The 21,279-nt window shown below is 40.5% G+C and overlaps 1 protein-coding gene across 7 annotated transcripts in view; it reads right to left on the bottom strand.

Moving 5' to 3' along the window:
• Positions 1 to 21,279, bottom strand: part of AUTS2 (activator of transcription and developmental regulator AUTS2) — a 1,744,602-nt gene that overhangs the window by 105,548 nt on the left and 1,617,775 nt on the right. For all 7 annotated transcript variants that reach the window (XM_068268551.1, XM_068268554.1, XM_068268555.1 and 4 more), the window contains one exon: positions 19,599 to 19,647. In XM_068268551.1, coding sequence (XP_068124652.1) covers positions 19,599 to 19,647 — 49 coding nt within the window. The remainder of the gene's footprint in view (positions 1 to 19,598; positions 19,648 to 21,279) is intronic.

The following is a 21,279-nucleotide window of genomic DNA, read 5'->3' as shown; positions in this document are numbered from 1 at the left end:
CGCATCTGGTCTGACACGGTGTCACTCTATGTGGCTCAAAGATGTCAGACAAAGTCCAGCACTTTCGTCCCCTCCAGCACCACTGTGGCATATACTTAAAAAATTACACTGGCGCACTTGAAAGGGCGTACAGATACGGTGCGAGAGCTGGGACCTGCCCCTTCCCCTGATGCCTCCTTGCTCTACAATGAGGAGATACAGACCCACCATTGCAACTCCCCCATTACACCAGAAAAAAGGTAGTGCTGGGGGGGGGGTGTCATGGGTGAGTGTGAAAATAAATTGTAAAGGGTTAACCGAGTGGACATTGCCCTCCTACTTGACTGAAGTGGAACTTGGAAGGTTCAATCGTGGTTAGGTTTCTTTTTTTGGGGGGGAGGGGGGGGGGAGTAATTGCTTTGTTCTCACCCACAGCAACGAGCCTCCTGCTTTGCATCTCCCGTCCTTCTACATAGGAATGTATATGCACCTTTGCCAATCTCTGCATGTGTCAGAGACTGCTAGACATTCCCTATAGCCTGATGATCATTTTAAACAAGTTTTAATGTAAGTATGACCATTTACACAGTTCTACTGTTCTCTAGGAGAAGCTCTGCTTGTAGGGGATTAGCAATTTGCTGACCTGAATTTTCCTGGGTGACTGCTACTATATTTCCTGACAAATGTAAGTCTGATCCTCCCTCCCCCGACTCTCTCCATAGAAACAATCAGACATACTTGGTCAGCTGAGCTACCTGTGCTGGATTCATGTAATTGTCAGATGGTACTTTGCATGCAAATAGCCATTTAAAGTCTGTACAAGCTTTACAGAAGAAAGATGATTTGATTTGTATCTGAGGAAATCCTGACTCTAACTGGATATTCACAGATCGCATATAATGGTGATTATTCGGTTGATAATTTGCATGATTCGAGACACTAAATTATCAATGGCACAGAATGATGTGAATCAGTGAGGATTTGGCCAGTGTGGCAATTCATTTGAAAGATTTAATATCTTCCTGACCCAATTACCAAATCTATTCTCTCATCTCTTCTCATTGGTATAACATCTAACCCCCCCACCCCACCCCGCAGCCTGCAGCGCAAATATTAAAACATAGTATTTGGCTAATGGTCTCAGACCTGGCTATAACCTAATGTTTATAGGTATCTTTACACAAGGCAATTTCAACTTGCACCAACATGTGCCAAAACAAAAATGCTGCATCAATTATATATTTCTCTTCACAGTCAGCAGTGTCAAAATAAAGAACTAGAGCCTAAAAGATGTCAAAAACATTAATTATCTGTAGATAGGTACATTCAGTTATATGAGCTTTACTGGCAGCTTTTAAAACTTTAGCCAACTCTGTTTCTTTAAGTGTTAAAATGCAACCCATCTATATACTCCATTAACACTACGACCCATGTATATTTTATATACTCGAACACATGAGCGAGAAATCGTCTCTAAAAGTTTGACATTTCAAAAGGTTCCACCACTCTTCAATTTACTTCGCCTTGTATCTTATCTTACTCAAACAATCTAATTGCCACCCAATCTTTCAACAGCACATCATCTTAGCAGCTAGCTGACAGGATCGGCATTCACCTGAGGGCCTCATTAGACTATGGCAGTTCAGTAGGACAAAAATACCTCAACAATACCTGCTCAACACCCAGACTGCTGACTGACAAGCAAATAATTGGGCTAAACAAACCCAAAAGCACAGTGCAGCTGCCAGAAACCAGTGTGTGTGCTGCGACTCTTCCACAATAACATTCAGTCACAGCAAATCTTTGAACAGCAGATAGTGGTGACACATAGCAATGACAGCCTTTAGAAATGTCAAGCTAGTTACTTCAGGGACTGAAGTCGCTTATTCAAAATGGCTTCAGGAAACTAAGAAAATGATATAGTAGCTAAGAAAAAGCAGCATGACATATTTTTAAACAAATGCATTATTGCTAATTTCAACATCCCAATTACAAGTTTGCTTTGTATTTTTTTTTCATTAAATAAACTGCATGTGTCAAGTCACTTTATTTACCTTCCATCCTGTTTATTCAGCTCCAAAAGGTAACCATGAACAAAAGATGACCTTCGTCTAATACCAGACATTTTGACATTTGGCTCTGATAACTGGATGATGTATAATGGCTTGAACAATCACAGCAGATAAGGAGAAGACAAAATTTGGAAGGAAATTCGGTCTCCTGGTTTGGACACTTCCTCATAAATCCTGTCTGTGCATAGACTGATCTCCACAGCCCCAGATGGTCTTTCCCCAGGGAGCCAGAGAACGGGCAGGTTGGAATTTTTAATCCAACTTCTATAGTTTTCACAGGGATTAGGTCGTCACTGAGGATGTTTGACTTTACAGCCCATAGACATGAATATGCATGTTTGGATTTTGTGCTAAAAGAATGGGTGTACAACACTTACAAGTCAGACTATGCTTGTGTATATTCAGTATGTTCAACGGGTGTCAAAAGAGGAATACAAACACTAGAATGTCGTCTGCAGAACCAACTGTTTATGTATGTGTGGGGTGGAAAATACCTTATCTGCATATGCTTGTTCAGGGTCTAAGGTTAAAACTATTATGCTGGGAATACACGGGTCGATTCTGGCGCTCGATTCTGTGCCCTATCATTTTGCCTGCTTGATTCTCTTATCTTCCGCTCATTTTTCGTACCTTTTTTCAATTCACTTCAATGACAAATCTAGCAGCGAAAAGATCGAATGGTGATCAGACATGTCGGAAATTATCTGTCTAACCATCTAATCAGCTCAGAATCGAGCCGTGTATTCCCAGCATTAGAGGCAGAGGATCAGCAGGATAGCCAGGGAACTGGTATTGCTTAAAATGAGATAAATATGGCAACTTCCATATCTTTCTCAATTCAGTTGTCCTTCAATAAGAAATTCTCCTTTTAAAGTCCACGCGTTCAAGACTTTTGCATATGTCCTGGTGTACTTCTAGGTGTAGAAGTAGCTAACCCAATAAAAGTCTGAAGATTTGGGTGAATACAAGCACAGACTGCAATACCACTTGACCCCAGACACATGCCATGATGAATTAGTTGCTTTGAAACGATTAATTTACAGAGTCATATGCTCTAACTTTCACACAGCTCTTTCAGTCTTTGTTACTTTGCTACACCTCTGCCTTGCAAATCCCATTGATAGAGCCATATTAATCAATACATTGCACTGATGGAGGCCAAAATAAACAAACATGGCTCCGTAACAATGAATAGGCAATGGGCATGCTGAACAATATTGCTGCATCCAGCAAGCAACAGTGATTATTTAATTTTACCTCTCCAGGTCCTGAATCATAGGAACAATGACGGCAGGCAGCATAGCTGTCTTATGCAACATTATAAATGACAATACGCCTTAACCAATTACAGGTAGGGATTACATAGAGAGAGGTGTACTTTATATAGAAGAGGCATGCTCTAACAAAGAACATTACCATATACTGCAGTTTCTATTTTCTAGATTAGGTATGTCCATTGTGTAGACTGTGATCTACTGTTAGATCTCAAAGGACTAATCGGTAGATCCCACACTGCCTGCCTGAGTGACGTGCATGTACATACTCTCTATGACTTAGATGAGCTTAGTGTGATATGCTGTCCTGAAGTTTTGTACAGCAGTGTAGAGCTGGGGAGCCATACATTTAGAAGTGTTATGTGTTACTGCGTTTACAATTTTGCCAGACACTGAGCATGATATTCTAAGCATGATGGTGTGACTCTGTATGGTCAAGCAATGTTCTATTTGACTAACTGAGGAGGATTCTATAATATGTATCTAATTGATTGGTAGGTTGCATTTAGTTAGATTCTACCTGGTAGATCGTCTTTAATTTGTAATGTTTGAAATAGCTCGCAAGCTGAAAAAGTGTAGGTACCTCTGGTCTAGATGGTTCCTAGGTTTTTTACATTATCCCAAAGACAAAAACACACACGCTGGAACTGCGAGATGACAGCAATGCATAATATGATAAAATGATTTCTAAATTGTATGATTTACTTGAATCATAATGCTGCAAGCTACACCATAAATCCTTCTAACACAGTGAAGATACAAATACTAAACGTTTCCTTTACAGCTTCAAAACTTCATTAAAAAAAAGTAACTAGGGTGACCAATTTCTGACACCCAAGACATACTGCTTTTATCGCAAAGTGTCCGCCACTCTTGTCAGTTGTAAGCAATAGGTGAAGTAATTTTCAGTCTCCATAAAAGGTGAAAGGTGGGCAGAAAGGGGAACTGCTGACAGCAGGAAGTGGTTTAACAGCTGGGGTGTGGCCTTCAACATCCCAGCAGTTTTCCGGTAATGATGTTGTAAACCATACTGCCATCAGAGATAGGTCTTTTCCTGGCTACCAAAAGCCATGCTCCCAACCTTCATTAGCTCTGTATCTTGTCTACCTCCCAGCTTCTTTCCTCAGACAAGAGATGGCAATAATTATGCTTTATAACTGACATGACTGTTTGTACTTTAGGGAAAACAGATAACCGTATATGCATCAGTAAGTAGAGTAAACACAACAATCCTTTGAAAACACCATATCATAAAAACACAAGAAATTAAGATTATTTAAATGAATACTTAAATTAATGCATTCAATCCTTTATTCTGTATCCCGATCTTTTGTTCCGAGTTCATTAATCTACAGTTACACAATGTATTTATTTTACAGAAATAACTTTTGTTTCATTTATAGCACAGCATAACAGTGTGTAGTTACTGAATTTACATTCTGACAATATGTGTCTTTTTTATTTAATGAAACAATGTATGCTCCAGATTTCCAGAAGTAGAAGGAATCTCTATAGGTGTACTGAGATGTATCTAATTAAACTGGCTTTGTTTAGCTATCACATCTAGTAGATGTATACATTGCATATGTAATCGTGTCATACTTTAGGATAATGCTATGAGAAATATCCATGCCAATTGCTTTCACCATGCACACCATAATAAAGATTTTGGGAGGTGTAAACTTGCCCTATGTTATCATGTTGTATGTTACTATGTTTCAGGCATCATTTAATGCTGTAACCAAGATGTAGAATATTTAGATGCGCGCCCCTTCCCTCCCCCAGCCACCCACCGTTAACGGACAGCCTGAGCTTAATAGGCAAGTCACTCTTGAATGTTCCTACGAAGCTTGTTTCCAAGGAGACCATGGCCTCAGGGAATAAGTAACCTGAGCTGCACCCGCCCCCTATTCTCTTTTGACAAGATGTTGACTGTTAGAGAATGCCATATCCCTTGGGATTAATAGCTTACATTGTGTCGAAAAATGGTGGTGCCAAACAAGTCCTCCATAACTGGCACCTACTTCAATATAGTGCAAGGATGACAATTAATGGTTTTACAACGCTTGAGACACCCATGTCTGAAGATGCGTGAAATAACTGACGCCGTTTCTACTGATTGATGCTGGGACTGTGCCATTGCTAAATAAAACGTATACATTGTGATAGACATAACTTCAAATGTCAACATAAAGTTGGCTCCATGTTTGCTAGTGAAGCAATTAAGAATAATTAAGTGCATAAAGGGTTTATAATAAGTGCTGGAGTACAATAGCAAGATTAGGGTATCAGTCTGAAAACATTTAAGCATAGCAGTAACAAGGCTTTTAGGCGCTCTGAAATAAAACATCATGAGTATAGAAATCACGTAGAGGACAAGAGAGGTCAGAAATGGCCACCTCTGTACATCTATCAGCACAGGAGTGCTTCAGAGTATATCCATCACAAATAGGAATGTGCAATCATCTGAATCTCCACTGTAACTGCTCTCATCGTGAAGTGTCACCCTTTTAGGATAGCCATTTCTCCTATAATTTAAAGGAAATATTAGGTGAGGTGGATATGGAAGAGGCCATTGCGGACTTCCTTTTCAAAAGTGCTCCTTGCTTAGCCATTTTGCTAATCCTTGGAAAAAATGTGTACATTTTCCTTTTTGACCAACTCTGGTATAGGGACAGTTCACACTACAACAGAGCAGCTGAAAGCAAGTGCGGTACCTGATGCACAGTAAGTGCTCTGGTTGTCCAAGGTGTAGGTGTTCCTATTGCCTGTGTACATTTCTAAGTGTGGCAGCAATATGGCAGCCTTGTATTCCTTTTATGTCAGAATGGCTTTAACGGCTCTGTCCCAGTAATTTCTGCCTTATGTCAGGCTAAAAGTCTGCAATAAAGCTGCCTAATGTAATACCTGACTTTAACTCCACTACCAGATAATCTGCACTGCTGCACTGTAATTGAACTACTTCCAGCTTTCATTCATGCATTCATGACAGCACCTTTGCTCCCACATGTTTCTTTCTCTGATTTAGAGTCCAGGCAGGGTATAAAATACTCTCCCCTCACACAGATCCTAATACTCTGGAGTGATAAAGATACAATGAAAGTAATTAAAAACCAAGAAGTTAATTCCAGTTTCAAAGATTTGGGTTTCCGATTATTACAAACGCTCATTTAATGTACATTTGTACCGGCTACAGTTTAGCAGTATGGACGAGCTCAGCTCATCCATGACCGCCACACTGGATTGCTCTGGCCCTAGTGGGCCAATTTTCATAATTTTTTTTAAAAAACACGCAGCTAGCACTTTGCTAGCTGCGTGTTTATACCAATCGCCACCGCTCGCCGCTGATGCACCGCTACCCACCGTGTAACAGGCTTCCCCCCAAGACCCCGTGCGCAGCCTGGCCTATCAGCGCCAGGCAGCGCTAAGGGGTGTATCAGGACTCCCTCTGATGCCATGACGTGGATGACGTCATCCTGATCATCACCATGGCGACTGGGGAAGCCAAACAGGAAATCCCGTTCTGAACGGGATTTCCTGTTTGCTCTGATCGCCAGGGGTGATCGGAAGGGGTGGGAGGATGTCGCTGCACAGCGGCTATCATGTAGCTAGCGCTAGGCTAGCTACATGATTTAAGAAAAAAACAAAAAAAAAATGTGCTGCCACCCTGGCCGTTCTAATAGAACGCCAGGGTGGTTAAAGGCCAGTTTCACTCAAACTTGATATTTCAATTTTGGCTAAGGAAAGTAGGTTAAATTAAATTAACTTTCAGTATTTTATGTTACTTTGAGATTTAAGCTATAAGATTTCCTCATAGTAGTTCGTACCTCTGCCAGCTCCCACAAGGCTATAATAATGGTGCTGTTATCTCACAAAATATTTGCTCATTTACTTTGTTTGCTTTTTGTTAAGTATAATGCATTGAGGTAACATGACTCTAATATGGTTTTATAATAAGTAAAGGTGGCCATACACTGGTCAATTTGCCATCAGATCGACCAACAGATAGATCCCTCTCTGATTCTCTGATCGAATCTGATTAGAGAGGGATCGTATGGCTGCCTTTACTGCAAACAGATTGTGAACCAATTTCAGCATGAAACCGATCACAATCTGTGGAGCTGCCGCTGCTGGCCCCTGCCAGCTATACATTACCTGCTCCGGCCGCCGCGAGTCCCCCTCTGTCCCCGCTGCTCCTTCTCCTGCTGGGCTCTGGCTGGCTTCACTTCTTTCAGTCCGGGGACGTTTAAACAGTAGAGGGCGCTCTACTGTTTAAACTTCCTGTCGGGACAGGAATTAAGTGAAACCGGCCGGAACTCTGAACCCAGCAGAGAAGGAGCAGCGGGGACAGAGGGGATACGCGCCGGCGGAGCAGGTAATGTATTGCCGCTAGTGTCGGTCGTCGGGCATTTGAACGCCGCTATCGACGCACTCCGGACCCGCCGGCAATCTAGCGTAATCTTCTGCACAGACCGATCGATGGGAACGATTGATTTTGGATGGAAATCGATCGTTCTGTCAGCGTTTGCGCAGCGATTTCACAGCAGATTCGATCACAGTTAAGACAGTTGAGCAGGAGGGGAAAGTTGTCATGTTTTGACACTAAAAAGGATAGACATAGCTAAAATGTCATTTAACCCCTTGCAGCAAACTGGATGCTTTAAAATGTCCTGCTTGCAGCTGTTTAGTGCAAACAGAATATTTTAATGTGTTGCTTGAATCTCACGTCATCGTGCATGTGTGCTCCTGACACCTGCACCCACCAAGACTGACACATCTGTGATTAGTGTATGGGAACATGTGTTCCTTGAGCCAATTAAAGTGCCTGTAAGGGAAGGCTCACAGCTTCTGAACTCGTAAAAATGATTGGTTCTGTCGGCAAAATTACATGTATCGACTACTAAGCCCCTTCCCTGTTATGAAACAGAAGCAAAGGTCGAATTGTCAAAGCAAGATATTTGGGGGGGGGGGGGGCATCACACCTGGGGGCATGGAATAAAAATGTGAATTACCGACAGAGAAAAAGAATCAGCACAAGAGAAATTTGAGGTAACGATATGATTAATGTAAGGGATACTTAGAATTAGGAAGACAAAAGGTCAGGATTAAGCTATATATGGCGTAACCTTTAGCACTAGGCACATCCAGAGTTAAGCTCAAGAAGTCATATATGATGTAGCATAGATAAACTTTCCAAGCAGCTCTGATATAACTCAGGCAGGCAAAATCCTGTGTCCAAAACATGGTGCCAAAAACCAATGGGTCAACAAATTTTGGGGTGAAGAAAGATATTTGTGCTCATTCAAGTTTGCTAGATAAGCTGTGTTTACTTATTAGCGCAAGGCCTCGTTCACAATATGGCAAAGCAGATGGCCATGTAATCGGAACGCTCACAATTGCACGCCATCTGCATTGCCATACAGTGAATGAGTCAGTGCTGCACTTTCCCAAAAGATGCATGCAGCAGTGCCATAGCGCATCGCACTTCTGGACAACGCATTGTAGCACAAGTAGTCTGAAAATCAGACAGGGCAGTCTATGGACTTCTGATGCTCTTGCGTGTCGCACACTATATGCATTGCCGAAATGTGTACAACAACACGTATGGTGTGAACGAGGCCTAAGGAAGAGGAGCAAATACTTTTGAAACTCTCCTCACTCCTTAAAAGCAGAGCAGACAAAAATGTGCGTCATCAGGCTGACTACATGTAATTTCCAGGACACATGTTTAGATCAATATGCCCAATATTAATTGCTATAATAAACCACTCCACTATTTAATTGCTCGTGTTGTTTGGATAAGTTGTATCACTAGTAAAACATTACATATAATATGGCTGATGTATGACTGACAGCAAATATAAAAAATAATCAAGAGGTTAAGCAAGTCCTTTGTACTTCAGTTTATACATTAATTGCATTAAAGTTTAATCATAATGGTTCAGTCAAAGAGGTTGCATGATCTTTTCAACCGCAGGTAAAACACTACAGATAAAAAGAGAATAGTGCTTTCAATAGACTCTTGAGGAACCCAAATATGTGCACTTCCTGCAATCAGTCAATTAATATATGCACTCAAAGCCATTCTTCTTTCTAAAAGAGCACTTGAAAACAATTTGCTTTCCAGTTTGCTATCTTTTAAGAAAAGTTTGCACTAAGCATTTAAACAGCTCATTCAAGTTTTATTCAACACGCCCTAAGCAAACAGAAGTTCTGTAACAGTCACTCAGCAGCTGATAGTGTGTGCGTGTGTGAATGCATGTTCCCAAAGGTGAAGCAAGAAACACATTCGCCCACAAAATCCTGACAATAATAGCACTGATAACCTCTCACTCATAAATACTTTGATACTGCCTTTGTCCCAGTGTGATAAAATATTACTCAGATTAATGATCTCACTCTTTGCATTAGCTCTTACACAAACTAGATAATTATATCAAAGCGTTAAAAATATCGATGAAAGCAGTAAAATTAAAGAGCACAGAGCTACAGATATAGCAGCTGCTATAAAGCATTTTACAGAACCCTTTCACACGCTATACATTAATGTTCACATCTTCTGATACAGCTACTGTATAGTTGTAGCATGTTTGGTATCTTATAAAAAACAATATGCAAACAGAAGCGCGCTCACCACACAAAACCCCACAATGCCCTTCTGTGGGCAAAGTTACTCCTGGTTCGCCTCCTCTTTTAATCAAACAATAAAATCCACTGAGGTAGCGCCACTCAGGTTAATACCACAGTCTACACATCAATTCAACAGTCCTTGTATGACTTCACAGGTATCTTCCTTATACTAGATCACTTCTCAGATAGTGTGCCTCCACCACACCCTTTAGTGCCGAACTCAGACCCCCTGATGGGTCTAATGTAGCCTTGGGACTGTTCCCGGGTCGTCCCCCACCACTCTGGCAATATTCTGTGGATCTCAGTAACCTTGCTTATCTTCTCTTTAGCCAATTATATATGTCTAAAAGCTCAATAAAAAAGCCTCCAATAGCGTAAAAACGTCTTACATTTATTAAAAATTAGCATAAAAATGCACTCACATGTTCCAAAAAGTGACAATTGCATAGAGTGACCACCGGAGTTGTAGTCCCACTCCATGGAGCCATTCGTGCGCACTTCTCCCAGCCTGACCTCACGTGGGACGCCCACCGCTGCTGGTTGCGTTATTAAGCTCCGCCCGATATGTTTCGTCAGAATAGGACTCATCATTTGACTGATGAGTCATATCCTAAAAACAATGGTGCATGAGCCAGCCTGGGGCCCCGGGAACTCTCACTGCTCGGGGCCCCAGAACCAGCATCTAACACCATATGAGCGCAGCCAAAACCTTGGAGCTGCCACCTCCAAGGCCTGTCTCCTACTGCTCTAAAACTTACCAAACACACAATTGGAGAAACTCACTCCCAAACAGTTCTCTGCTGCTTTATAAAGCCTGCAGGCTGCTTATAAGCCAATGAGAAGTGCACACATAATACACCTAGCTTGCAGTGATAATCAAGCTGAAGCTGAGCAAGTCAGCCAATTAGTTGGAGAGGGCTTCAGTTGCATATAGACAATGGCTATATGACCAGCAGGGGGCACCAGCGTGCAGGATATTTCCTCTCATCTGCCCCCCTCCTAACTAAACTGCATGGGATACTACAATAATTAAAAACAATGGTGCATGAGCCAGCCTGGGGCCCCGGGAACTCTCACTGCTCGGGGCCCCAGAACCAGCATCTAACACCATATGAGCGCAGCCAAAACCTTGGAGCTGCCACCTCCACGGCCTGTCTCCTACTGCCCCAGGCTGGCTCATGCACCATTGTTTTTAATTATTGTAGTATCCCATGCAGTTTAGTTAGGAGGGGGGCAGATGAGAGGGAATATCCTGCACGCTGGTGCCCCCTGCTGGTCATATAGCCATTGTCTATATGCGACTGAAGCCCTCTCCAACTAATTGTCTGACTTGCTCAGCTTCTGCTTGATTATCACTGCAAGCTAGGTGTATTATGTGTGCACTTCTCATTGGCTTATAAGCAGCCTGCAGGCTTTATAAAGCAGCAGAGAACTGTTTGGGAGTGAGTTTCTCCAATTGTGTGTTTGATGAGTCATATCCTGACGAAACATGTCGGGCGGACCTTAATCATGCAACCAGGATGTATTGACAGCAGCAGCGGTGGGCGTTCCACGTGAGGTCAGGCCGGGAGAAGTGCACACGAACGGCTCCACAGAGTGGGACTACCAGGACCAGCCTGCCATTGGCCAACAAAGCGGGGGAGAGCCCGCATGGAAGCAAATACTCTATGCGATTGTCACTTTTTGGAACATGAGTGCATTTTTATGCTAATTTTTAATAAATGTAAGACGTTTTTACACTATGGGAGGCTTTTTTATTGAGCTTTTAGACATATATCATTGGCTAAAGAGAAGATAAGCAAGGTTACTGAGTTCCACAGAATATTGCCAGAGTGGTGGGGGATTACCCGGGAACAGTCCCAAGGCTACATTAGACCCATTAGACATTAGAGGGGGTCTGAGTGAACGGTGAGTTCGGCACTAAAGGGTGTGGTGGAGGCACACTATCTGAGACGTGATCTAGTATAAGGAAGATACCTGTGAAGTCATACAAGGACTGTTTGTGGTATTAACCTGAGTGGCGCTACCTCAGTGGATTTTAATGTTTGGTATCTTGCTAATGTTCTTTTGAGCAGCATGCATACAAAACTATAGTCTACAAATTCTATAAAACAAATAAATCTTCAATTAGGAGTCTCAGGCTTGAGAGGATTCAATCATACCGTCCCAATCAGTCATGAATCCTAAAGTTACGCTGTAGATATGTTTAGTGTAAGCAGTCTATTGCACTGTTAAAAGAAACCTTATGCTGGGTACACACCATACAATTTTCTGTTCGATTTTCTATTCAATCGGTTTTCCGTTCGATTTTCGATTGTTTTCTGGATCGATTTCCATTCACTTCTATGAGAAATCGACCAGAAAAACGATCGAAAATAAGATTGAACATGACGGAAATTATCTATCGAACCATCTATCTAACAGAAAATTGTATGGTGTGTACCTAGCATAAAACAAATGGGAGAATATGATTTTTACTTACCTGGGGCTTCCTCCAGCCCCCTCTAATCGGTCAGCTCCCTCAATATCCTTCCAGACTGGTCTCCTGTGCTCCTGTGAAGTCTGCAGTCCAGCTGGGTTGTGAGCACTGCACATGTGCTGTTACAGCCGGGAGCGTCCAGTGTAAGCACAGTTACAGTCTTATCAAACTGCACATGAGCTTTACAGGGCTGACAGCAGCATGGCAGATGGAGCAGATGGACTACAGGGGGCTGGAAGAAACCCAGGTAAGTACAAATAATTTTCCCCCCTTGATCTCAGGTGCACTTTAAGAGCAAGATGGTGCTACCTACAAAGTCTATAGCTCAGCAAAGTATCAATATCAATTAAATTGTTTTACTCTATTTGATCTGACTGCAATAAATTGAAATTTGCTTTGTTAATAATAAAGGGTACCCATGACACGGTAAGCATAGTTGCTCTTATTAATTATATGGATGTTCAGAAAACCACATTGATGAAAATAGCGAAAGTCTGTACTATCTCACTGGGACAAGCTTGACTGATCATTTTACACCTTAGAATTGGGAAAGGTCCCTGCACCATATATCCAAATCCCCAAAAAAGCTTTATTGCCAGGACCAAATACATTTGTCTTGCCAAAGCATAACAATTAGAGTTAACATGGGAAGGGATGGTTGTGGGATTATAGGTATGGGGAGGGTAACTATCTGTGATGTGATATCTGTACCTATCACATCAGAATGTCTACTGAGTCTGGAAAGTGTGAGGGTACTCCAGTGCATTCTGAATAAGGACAGGCACCATATGGCTGATTAACAAAGGCAAGGTTTTGCAGTATGTAATCCTTCCTGTGTGGGCAATCAGCATGGTTGATGAATTTGCATTCGGCCTACCAGCGATTTAACCACAATGTGCAGAAACAACAGACTTCCACAGATTTTATCAAACCAGGAGTCATAAGGGGCCCATACACTCAGCCGATTTTCTGGCCGACCGATCGATCTTGATCGATCGGTCGCAAATCGGTTGGCCGATCGACCGATCGATGGCTGGTTTCGATCGATTTCGATGGATTTCCATCGAACTGGCAGGGTGGAAAATTTAGGTCGATCTGATAAGATTGCTTATCAGTTTGCATTGGCCTTAATGGAAATCTGATGGCAAAAAAATGCCATCAGATCGAATTTCAATAGATTTCAAACTGAAATCTATTGGAATTCTATTCTGGTAAAAAATGTTCTAAAAACGCATCAGATAGATCATCAGATGCATTTCTTATCTATCTGCTGCCAATCTGACGAGTGTATGGGCACCTTAGTCATTTCCACTGACATGAAAAAGGATTTCTCTACCCCAATGTGCTCAAAACAAAACTAGGGGTAATACAACGAGGGGGCATCTCGCTGCCCAATTTAGATAAATAGACACAAGGGATCTTTCAGTAGATCCTTACTATTTATCATAACAGGTAATGTAGAGGACATGAAAATAGAGATGGTCATACATGTAGCGATTTGGCTGTACAATCGACCATTCTATTCGGTCATTTTATCGAATTGAGAGAGTATCGAGTGTGTTCCAGTATGCCCAATAGTAAAAAGTGTCCGATATCATGTACAATCGACCAGCTTAGCCCATCGAGCAGGCAGCAAGATATGGGTCCATCGCACAGGAATGGGCTACAGTTCACATTCAATCATTCAGAGCATGGAGGCATGACATCAGTCAGATCAATTAGTGAAGGTGAATTGCATAGGATATCGCTTGTAGTGTGTGGGCCACTAGTGGATCGGCTTTCAATCAGCTAAACTGAGGTTGATCACTCAATTAAGTCAATTGCTTTGTCGATTGAATTCTGCTTAAAAAATGGTCATGGGATCTCAAGCAGTAGAGCTGAGTGGGTTAACAGAAGGCTCTGTAGGAATGGCTGCCACTTGTTAGTTCTGCATAATTGTACTGCTCTGATGGCAAGGGGGTGGGGCATAGACTAAACTCTCATGGAAAACTGCAGCCGGTAGATATTTAAGTCTGTGGTTCAGAAAGTTGATAATGAAGGTTATCCTCACAAAGTAGTTCAAAATGTTTTGACTTTAGCTGACATATATTTAAATGATTGCCTATAAATTATGGCAATAGCATTTATGCCAGCAGTGGGGCTTTAAATACAAGAAAATCTGTGTCTTTGTCTACAGGGAATGTGCCAAGTCAATGTCAATAACTTAGTGGCTTAATTCAACTATAGTCAAGCTGCTGTAAACTAGTGAATAAAAGTGTATTGATTGGCTTTTCAATAATAATTTATGCAGTTCTTCAGAAACCTTGTCTAAACCACATAGGCTTTTACTATTCTCCCTTGTTAGGGACCTGCAAAACATAAGGATGCTTTACATGACAGGGATTAGTGTAGACTGTGTTGAGTATCTAGCACCTTGCCATGTCATCATCCATATCGGACCTAACTCTGGTCCATTATTTTTGGACCTTGCTCTAAAAGGACAAGGCTGTGCTTATCAAACAGCAAATACAATTACCCTTCATTAAGCAGAGGAAAATATATTTGTCTAGGATAGTGGAGGAGGGAAAAAAAAGAGGACAGAAGTCTTGTGTAAACACCAGAACAATACAGCTTTATCTTATCTCAAGAACGTATTGCCGCTTGTCTGTAAATGTGTGCTTTACTGCCAAAATAAAATAAATTGAATCAGCTCACACATGATAGCATGTTCTTTCCTAAGTCATACTAATTGCTTGGCTAATTGATGTTTGTTGAACTTTCTCTATTTCATTGAGTGATTAGGTACAAAGCTAACAGTTGACATCTGTAGGCGCTTAACTGGCGTCTGTAATTACTGTTAATGTTAAATAATTGTTAGTTAATTGGAATGGTAACTGGCTGAATGGAATCCAGATTGTGAAGCAACAAAAAGAAAAATACAGAAAAGAAATATATCCTTTTAAAATAAACATACATTTTCAAGAAAAACATTTTACCATGGTTGCAAAAAAGCCATCAATGGCCTTCACACTTGTGGCATCACGTTGCCTTGACAAGGAACCATATAAACATTCAATGCAGCGTCATAAACCATAGACAAGCATGAGCTTGCCTTCATTATTGCATAATGTATGTCAACTAATGAGCTGTCAATTCCATTTGGACTTTATGAGAGCTCAAATGAAAATTGCTTACTTAAAGAGACACTGAAGCGAAAAAAAATATATGATATAATGAATTGGTTGTGTACTATGAATAATTACTAGAAGATTAGCAGCAAAGAAAATATTCTCATATTTTTATTTTCAGGTATATAATGTTTTTTCTAACATTGCATTATCCTATAATATGTGCAGATTACACAACACTCAGCATTCAAAATGAGTCTTTCAGAGCAGTCTGTGAAGTAATGAACTATCCTCTAGCAGAGGAAAAGTAAACAGTTCAATTACAGTTGAGATAATAAAAGTCAGATAACAGCCCTCTCCAGGACTAAGTTAGTCGGAGAGCTTAATTGCTTTTTTGCATAGAGATAACAACTGGAGTTTCTCAACTCTTCCTGTACTGGAAACAATTAGACTGCTGTATCTGATCTTAATGTTTTTTTTCTTAGCTGTACTACACATACAAATCATAATATCATTTTTTTTTTCGCTTCAGTGTCTCTTTAAATGTGTAATTTGAAAACATTCAAAAAGCTATGAAGATATTTCGAGGAAGATCATTCACTTTGTTTGATACCTGCCATTTAATGGTAGAGACTAGAGTTTATCATGGCTCGGACTGTTTCTAGAGAACATATACCATGAAACCTTATCCACTTATTTGCATACTGTTAATTGGACTAGCAACAAACATTAGCCAGCATGCTGGGAGACCACGAAACAGATTAGTGCTGTCACCTAATACTCACTAAAGCTAATTATTCTAATAATACCACATTAGTGCTGACAACATCGAACCCCTTGTCACAGCAAGATATAAAAGGCGGTGTACAAATATTGGTATAATTGCTCCCTGATCAAGTTGCTAGAATAAAACACAAAAATAGCTTCATTTGCCAGTTTCCATCTCTTTGTGACTTGTTCTCCAGTGCAGCATAAACATCACCTTATCTTCACAACAAGAGTGCTAACAAACATTCAGCACATCTACAGCCCAGGAGCAAAAAAAACTGAAAAAAAATGTTCTATTTGGTATGACACCTGATCGGGCCTGCTATGTGTTTATTTATGGCTATGTTTTAGTGCAAAGATGTAATGCTGAAACAAGACAAAGCCAAGACAACCTCCCAAAAGCAAAGAAAATAGCTGGATCGTACAGCTGGCTTCCGTCAATGAAATACGCTGTGTCTATTTCAATCCACCCTCCTCACAAACCTTGCACACAGGAGGCCAAGTATATTTAACACATGTCAGCCTTGTAGATATTTACGCTGCACAGATTGCTTTAAAGACAACACCAAAGAGTTAGAAAATGCTGATAAAGCAATTATCTAGTCTTCAGATTCTCTAGGATTAAAGAGTGTTAAACTGGTAATCTAGGAAATCTCGTTAATCATACATAATGTATTGTTCTAATTGGATATCGATGTCTAAATCCCATTTACAAACCTTGTACAATCAGACTGCTATGTGAATTGGGGCTTTTAGGAATACAGATATGGTTCAGAGAGGAGAAAATTGACCTTCCTTTCAGCTTTTTCTTTGCTCTTGGCAAGTAACAAGACATAATGTGAAAAAAAACCCTGACTTTTAAACACAGGCAAACCTGCTTTGTTTAAGAACTTAAACATGATGTTCATCAAACTGACAGGTTCTTGACAGCATTGTCAACTACCTATCTGCCAAATCACTAAACACACTGCAGCCAAAACCTTCCTCGTTTCAAGCACACATTACACACAAGAGGTCTTGCACCTGTTTTTTAGCCTGAACTGATACTATCACACAGCAGAGGATCCGCTTTCAAGTTGTTTAATATTTGATGTTTAAAGAGCTAATCCCGTAAAAAAAAAACTCCCCTTAGGTCTTTTCTACTCTTAAACTACAACTTATTTCTCTCCCCACCCAAAACACTGGGAATACCAGTAAGAGTATTTTCTGTGCCTTTCCCCAGCACCTGGGTTATCTATGGAGTGCTAGCTAGCCCCTTTCACAGTACCAGCACAAATTAGCATGTGGCAAGAAAGCAAGGACTCGTGAACAGAGAAGAATGGGCCCATTCTGATGGAAATAGAGGCCAAAAGAATAATCTACCATCCACTAAAAAGCTTATTTGTGTATGGATTCCCAAGCAAAGCCTAGAAGAGCTGATGTTGATTTTAGAATACACAAAGAGGCTCTAATCCTTTCAAGGGAACTAAATCACAACAGAAGAGAAGCTCGGAAGAAAGTCTTGCTGTCAAGGATGCTTATTCAAAACCAAATAGATGCCACAAATCAAGCCCTGTAAGTAAACACAAACAGAAATATGGGAAATGTGTTTGAGAGAAGAAAAAGGAAACAGAGGGGACGAGAACAAGGGATCCTCTTCATCAATCACACCTCATTCTTGGTGAAGAGGGCCCTTCACCCTAGAAACAGCCCATCAGGTAGGAATGTTGATTGACTGGGCCGCCTTCCATTCTTCTGGCTCAAACTTAACAAATGCCTCCCTCAAACTCCAAACTTATTAGTGAATTCAGGCTACAACTGGATGGGATATGCAAATTCCAACATCTTTTTTTGTAGTTTGCGTTCTTTATATTTTTACATCTTTTGTTTCTTTTGTTATTTTCTCTTCAAAAACAACTTCTAGTGTTGTTCTGTTTCATATATTTACATTTTTTTCCACTTTTGTTCAACTCTTGAGCTACAGAATCGTAAAATTCTGCAAAATATATTGTATAATTATAGTAATATTTGTTGGTATTATTTATGTCATGGACTTAGGTGCTGGCATTAGTCAGTGCCAGGCTCAGGGTATTGTTCATTTCTATTATGTGCACTATTTCATTGTGAACATTTCTCATTATTCGAAAACCGCCAGAGAATAACATGTTTACTTCACTAGTAAACGACATACCAAAAATTAAGGCGGCTGTTACGACAAATTGTAGCAGCCGCCGCGCTGCTGGGGCTTGCCGGAGAAAGCACACTATGCCTCGTACTACTCACATATTATAAGAAATAAAACAACCAAAGCTTTGAATTCAAGGTGCCATTATCAGCATATGGATTTTCTAGGACGCTTGCCGAATTGCATTTTTGCATTTACATTTTCACAGCAAAAAAAAAAAAGAAAAAACTGCAAGAACCTAAGTTTAGCTCAGGAGAATATCGAAGCCTCACTGCAAAACCCATAACTGCTTAGCAGTATTATCACCCACAGGATGCCATGCAAATGAGTGCAGATCTTAACACTACAGAAATGCTTGCTTCTTGACAAGAGATGCGGATTCACAAGTGTCAGTTTATAGCCATAACACTTTTACTAGATTCGATTTTTAGCAAAGTGAGAATGCTATCACTTTCCCAAACCATCTGTTCAATAATCAACCTACTATATGAAGCAGCCACATAATACTCTGAGGGGGGGAAAAACACATTTCAGGCAAACGTGACGAATTTTCTCTCAGTAATTCCAGGCCTACATATTTAATTTTCATCATTTAAACAATACCTTAATAAGCCCTTTAGAATATTTTCAAGGGTTATTCATTATTTAAGGCAGGGCTGGAAAAATCCCACAGGCCATAAAAATTACTATTAGTGCCCAATGACTGAACTTCCCTCTGTTAGTTCTCAATAAAAAAAAAATCATATTCCTTTGTCCACCCTTTTCGGGGAACCTGTTGTGACAGGTCTAACCTGTCGTGGCCAAAACCCCCCATCGAGTATCTGAAACTGCCACTGCCCAAGTCTAAAAGAGGCATAATTTCCAGGTCATAGGCCAATGTATTATCAGACAATGACATGCCTGCTTGGAGACTAGCTCTGACTCCAGGGACTGAACTATGACACCCCCAGGGGCAGGGTGAAAGCCTCAGCTGTGACAGGTAATAAGCAATCACAACAACTTCCTTTTAATCTGCCAAAGACCACATTAAAAGGATTATTCTTGCCTACAGAAAACAGATAAGCCAAGCTATCCACAGCGAACATACAAAGTATCAAGTGCAATCAGAAGCAATGATAAACTTACCATTTTTTGGTATAGTGCTGAAGAATTTCTCTGAACTGGCATCCGAAACCTAGAACATCAAGAAAAAGACATATTAACATCCATTTCTTCACAGATTTCATTATTTATCATCAAGACAATATTTAATATCCTACTACTGAATGCACCACCTAATTTTCAAGCTTGAGGGAGGAAGTCTGAGGTCAACACTTGTTATAGAAAACAATACTACATCATATATTTATTAATACCCATAATCATAAGAAATTAAGTTTATACTGTACAAGAGACTACAGCTGCAGTAACCCACAAAATTCCACACGGTGGAGCTATTTAGCTGTATATTTCCCAAAAGCCTTTCTTGCCTAGAAAAAGGGTTTTACATAGACCAAATGATGTTGTTTCCAGGCCCCATGCTCTTTCCTGATGTGCTGTTTCCAAATGTGATACAGCTGAAGTGGTGTGATGGAGTTGTGCTTTCATAGACACAGTATTTTTAATCACTGTCTCTCTTGGCTCAGCTCATTTCTGTTACTTTGGGATGTTTCGTAACCCAAAGCACTTATGCCAGAATTGTTATTGCATGCGGGAGCCCACACACAAATTTACCTTCTCAACCTATTGTGCGGATTTTATGAAGCCGTGCAAACAGCAAAGGTGATTTACGTAGGCTAGTAGCCCCAATCGGCATTACGCTTCATTAATTAAAAATAATGACAAGATTAAAACATGACCTCTGGTTGCTATAGGAGACTACATCTTTAACATCACATCTTTCTAAACAGTGTGGAACAGGCACCTAAAACCTATTTCATCTTTCTACGAATAAACAAGCTAATGGCAGGATTCTACCTGTAAATCATAATTATGATAATTATTTATTACCTCTAGAATACAAATAAATAAAAATGTTATATTTAATTTAACACAGGCCATTCTACATGGCTAAACGGTTCAAAAATGTTAGACATTACACCCGCCCAAGTTGTGTTCTTTCTATCAAAATGTGTGCCAACACTTCTATTTAATTAATGTTGTTCAAACCATGCTCATTTTCATGAACAATTTTGCTATGTATTGTGAGATTCATACTGTCATTCTCATACACTTCTGTGAGACACGCTAGTCTGTCGCAGGTCCAGCCAACACATATATTATTTTACTAAATGCAGATGTCGATTTTTAAGGCTGTAGCACTAAAGCATGGAGGGGGGGGGGGGGGTAGGAGGGGGGACTTTCACACCTTCATATGATGAGTGACTTCATCAGCAGCATTGATTTGCTGTGATCTGCTGGAGGTCAGGGGTCATTGACCTGACCACAAACTGAGCTGCTCTGGACAGCTGAGGAGGTGCTGAAAATCCTGCAGCCTTGCTAATCAGTTTGAACTCGTGAACAATATAAGCCCATGACTTCTACATCAACCTAGAAAATTTACAGGGTGAAAAAAATCACAAATATTACAGACACTGACTTAACCACTATCAACTACAATCCTGAAAAAGAATAAATTATGGTTCAGAATGAGCCATAAAAATTGATTAGAATTGTTTATCATGAAACTTTTTAATTCTGACATAAAAGAAGGCAATATAGGCATTTACTAAAAAAAAATTTGCTATGGTAGAACTTAAATCTTCCCAGCTGACGTTCTTTCCTGTCCAGCATTATAACGTTACATTGGTTTTTTTTTCCCGGCAGG

This window comes from Hyperolius riggenbachi, chromosome 2, assembly GCF_040937935.1.
Source record: "Hyperolius riggenbachi isolate aHypRig1 chromosome 2, aHypRig1.pri, whole genome shotgun sequence".
Lineage (NCBI taxonomy): Eukaryota > Metazoa > Chordata > Amphibia > Anura > Hyperoliidae > Hyperolius > Hyperolius riggenbachi.
The sequence above is the reverse complement of the archived record's forward strand: the minus strand, read 5'-3'. Positions and strand labels throughout refer to the sequence as shown.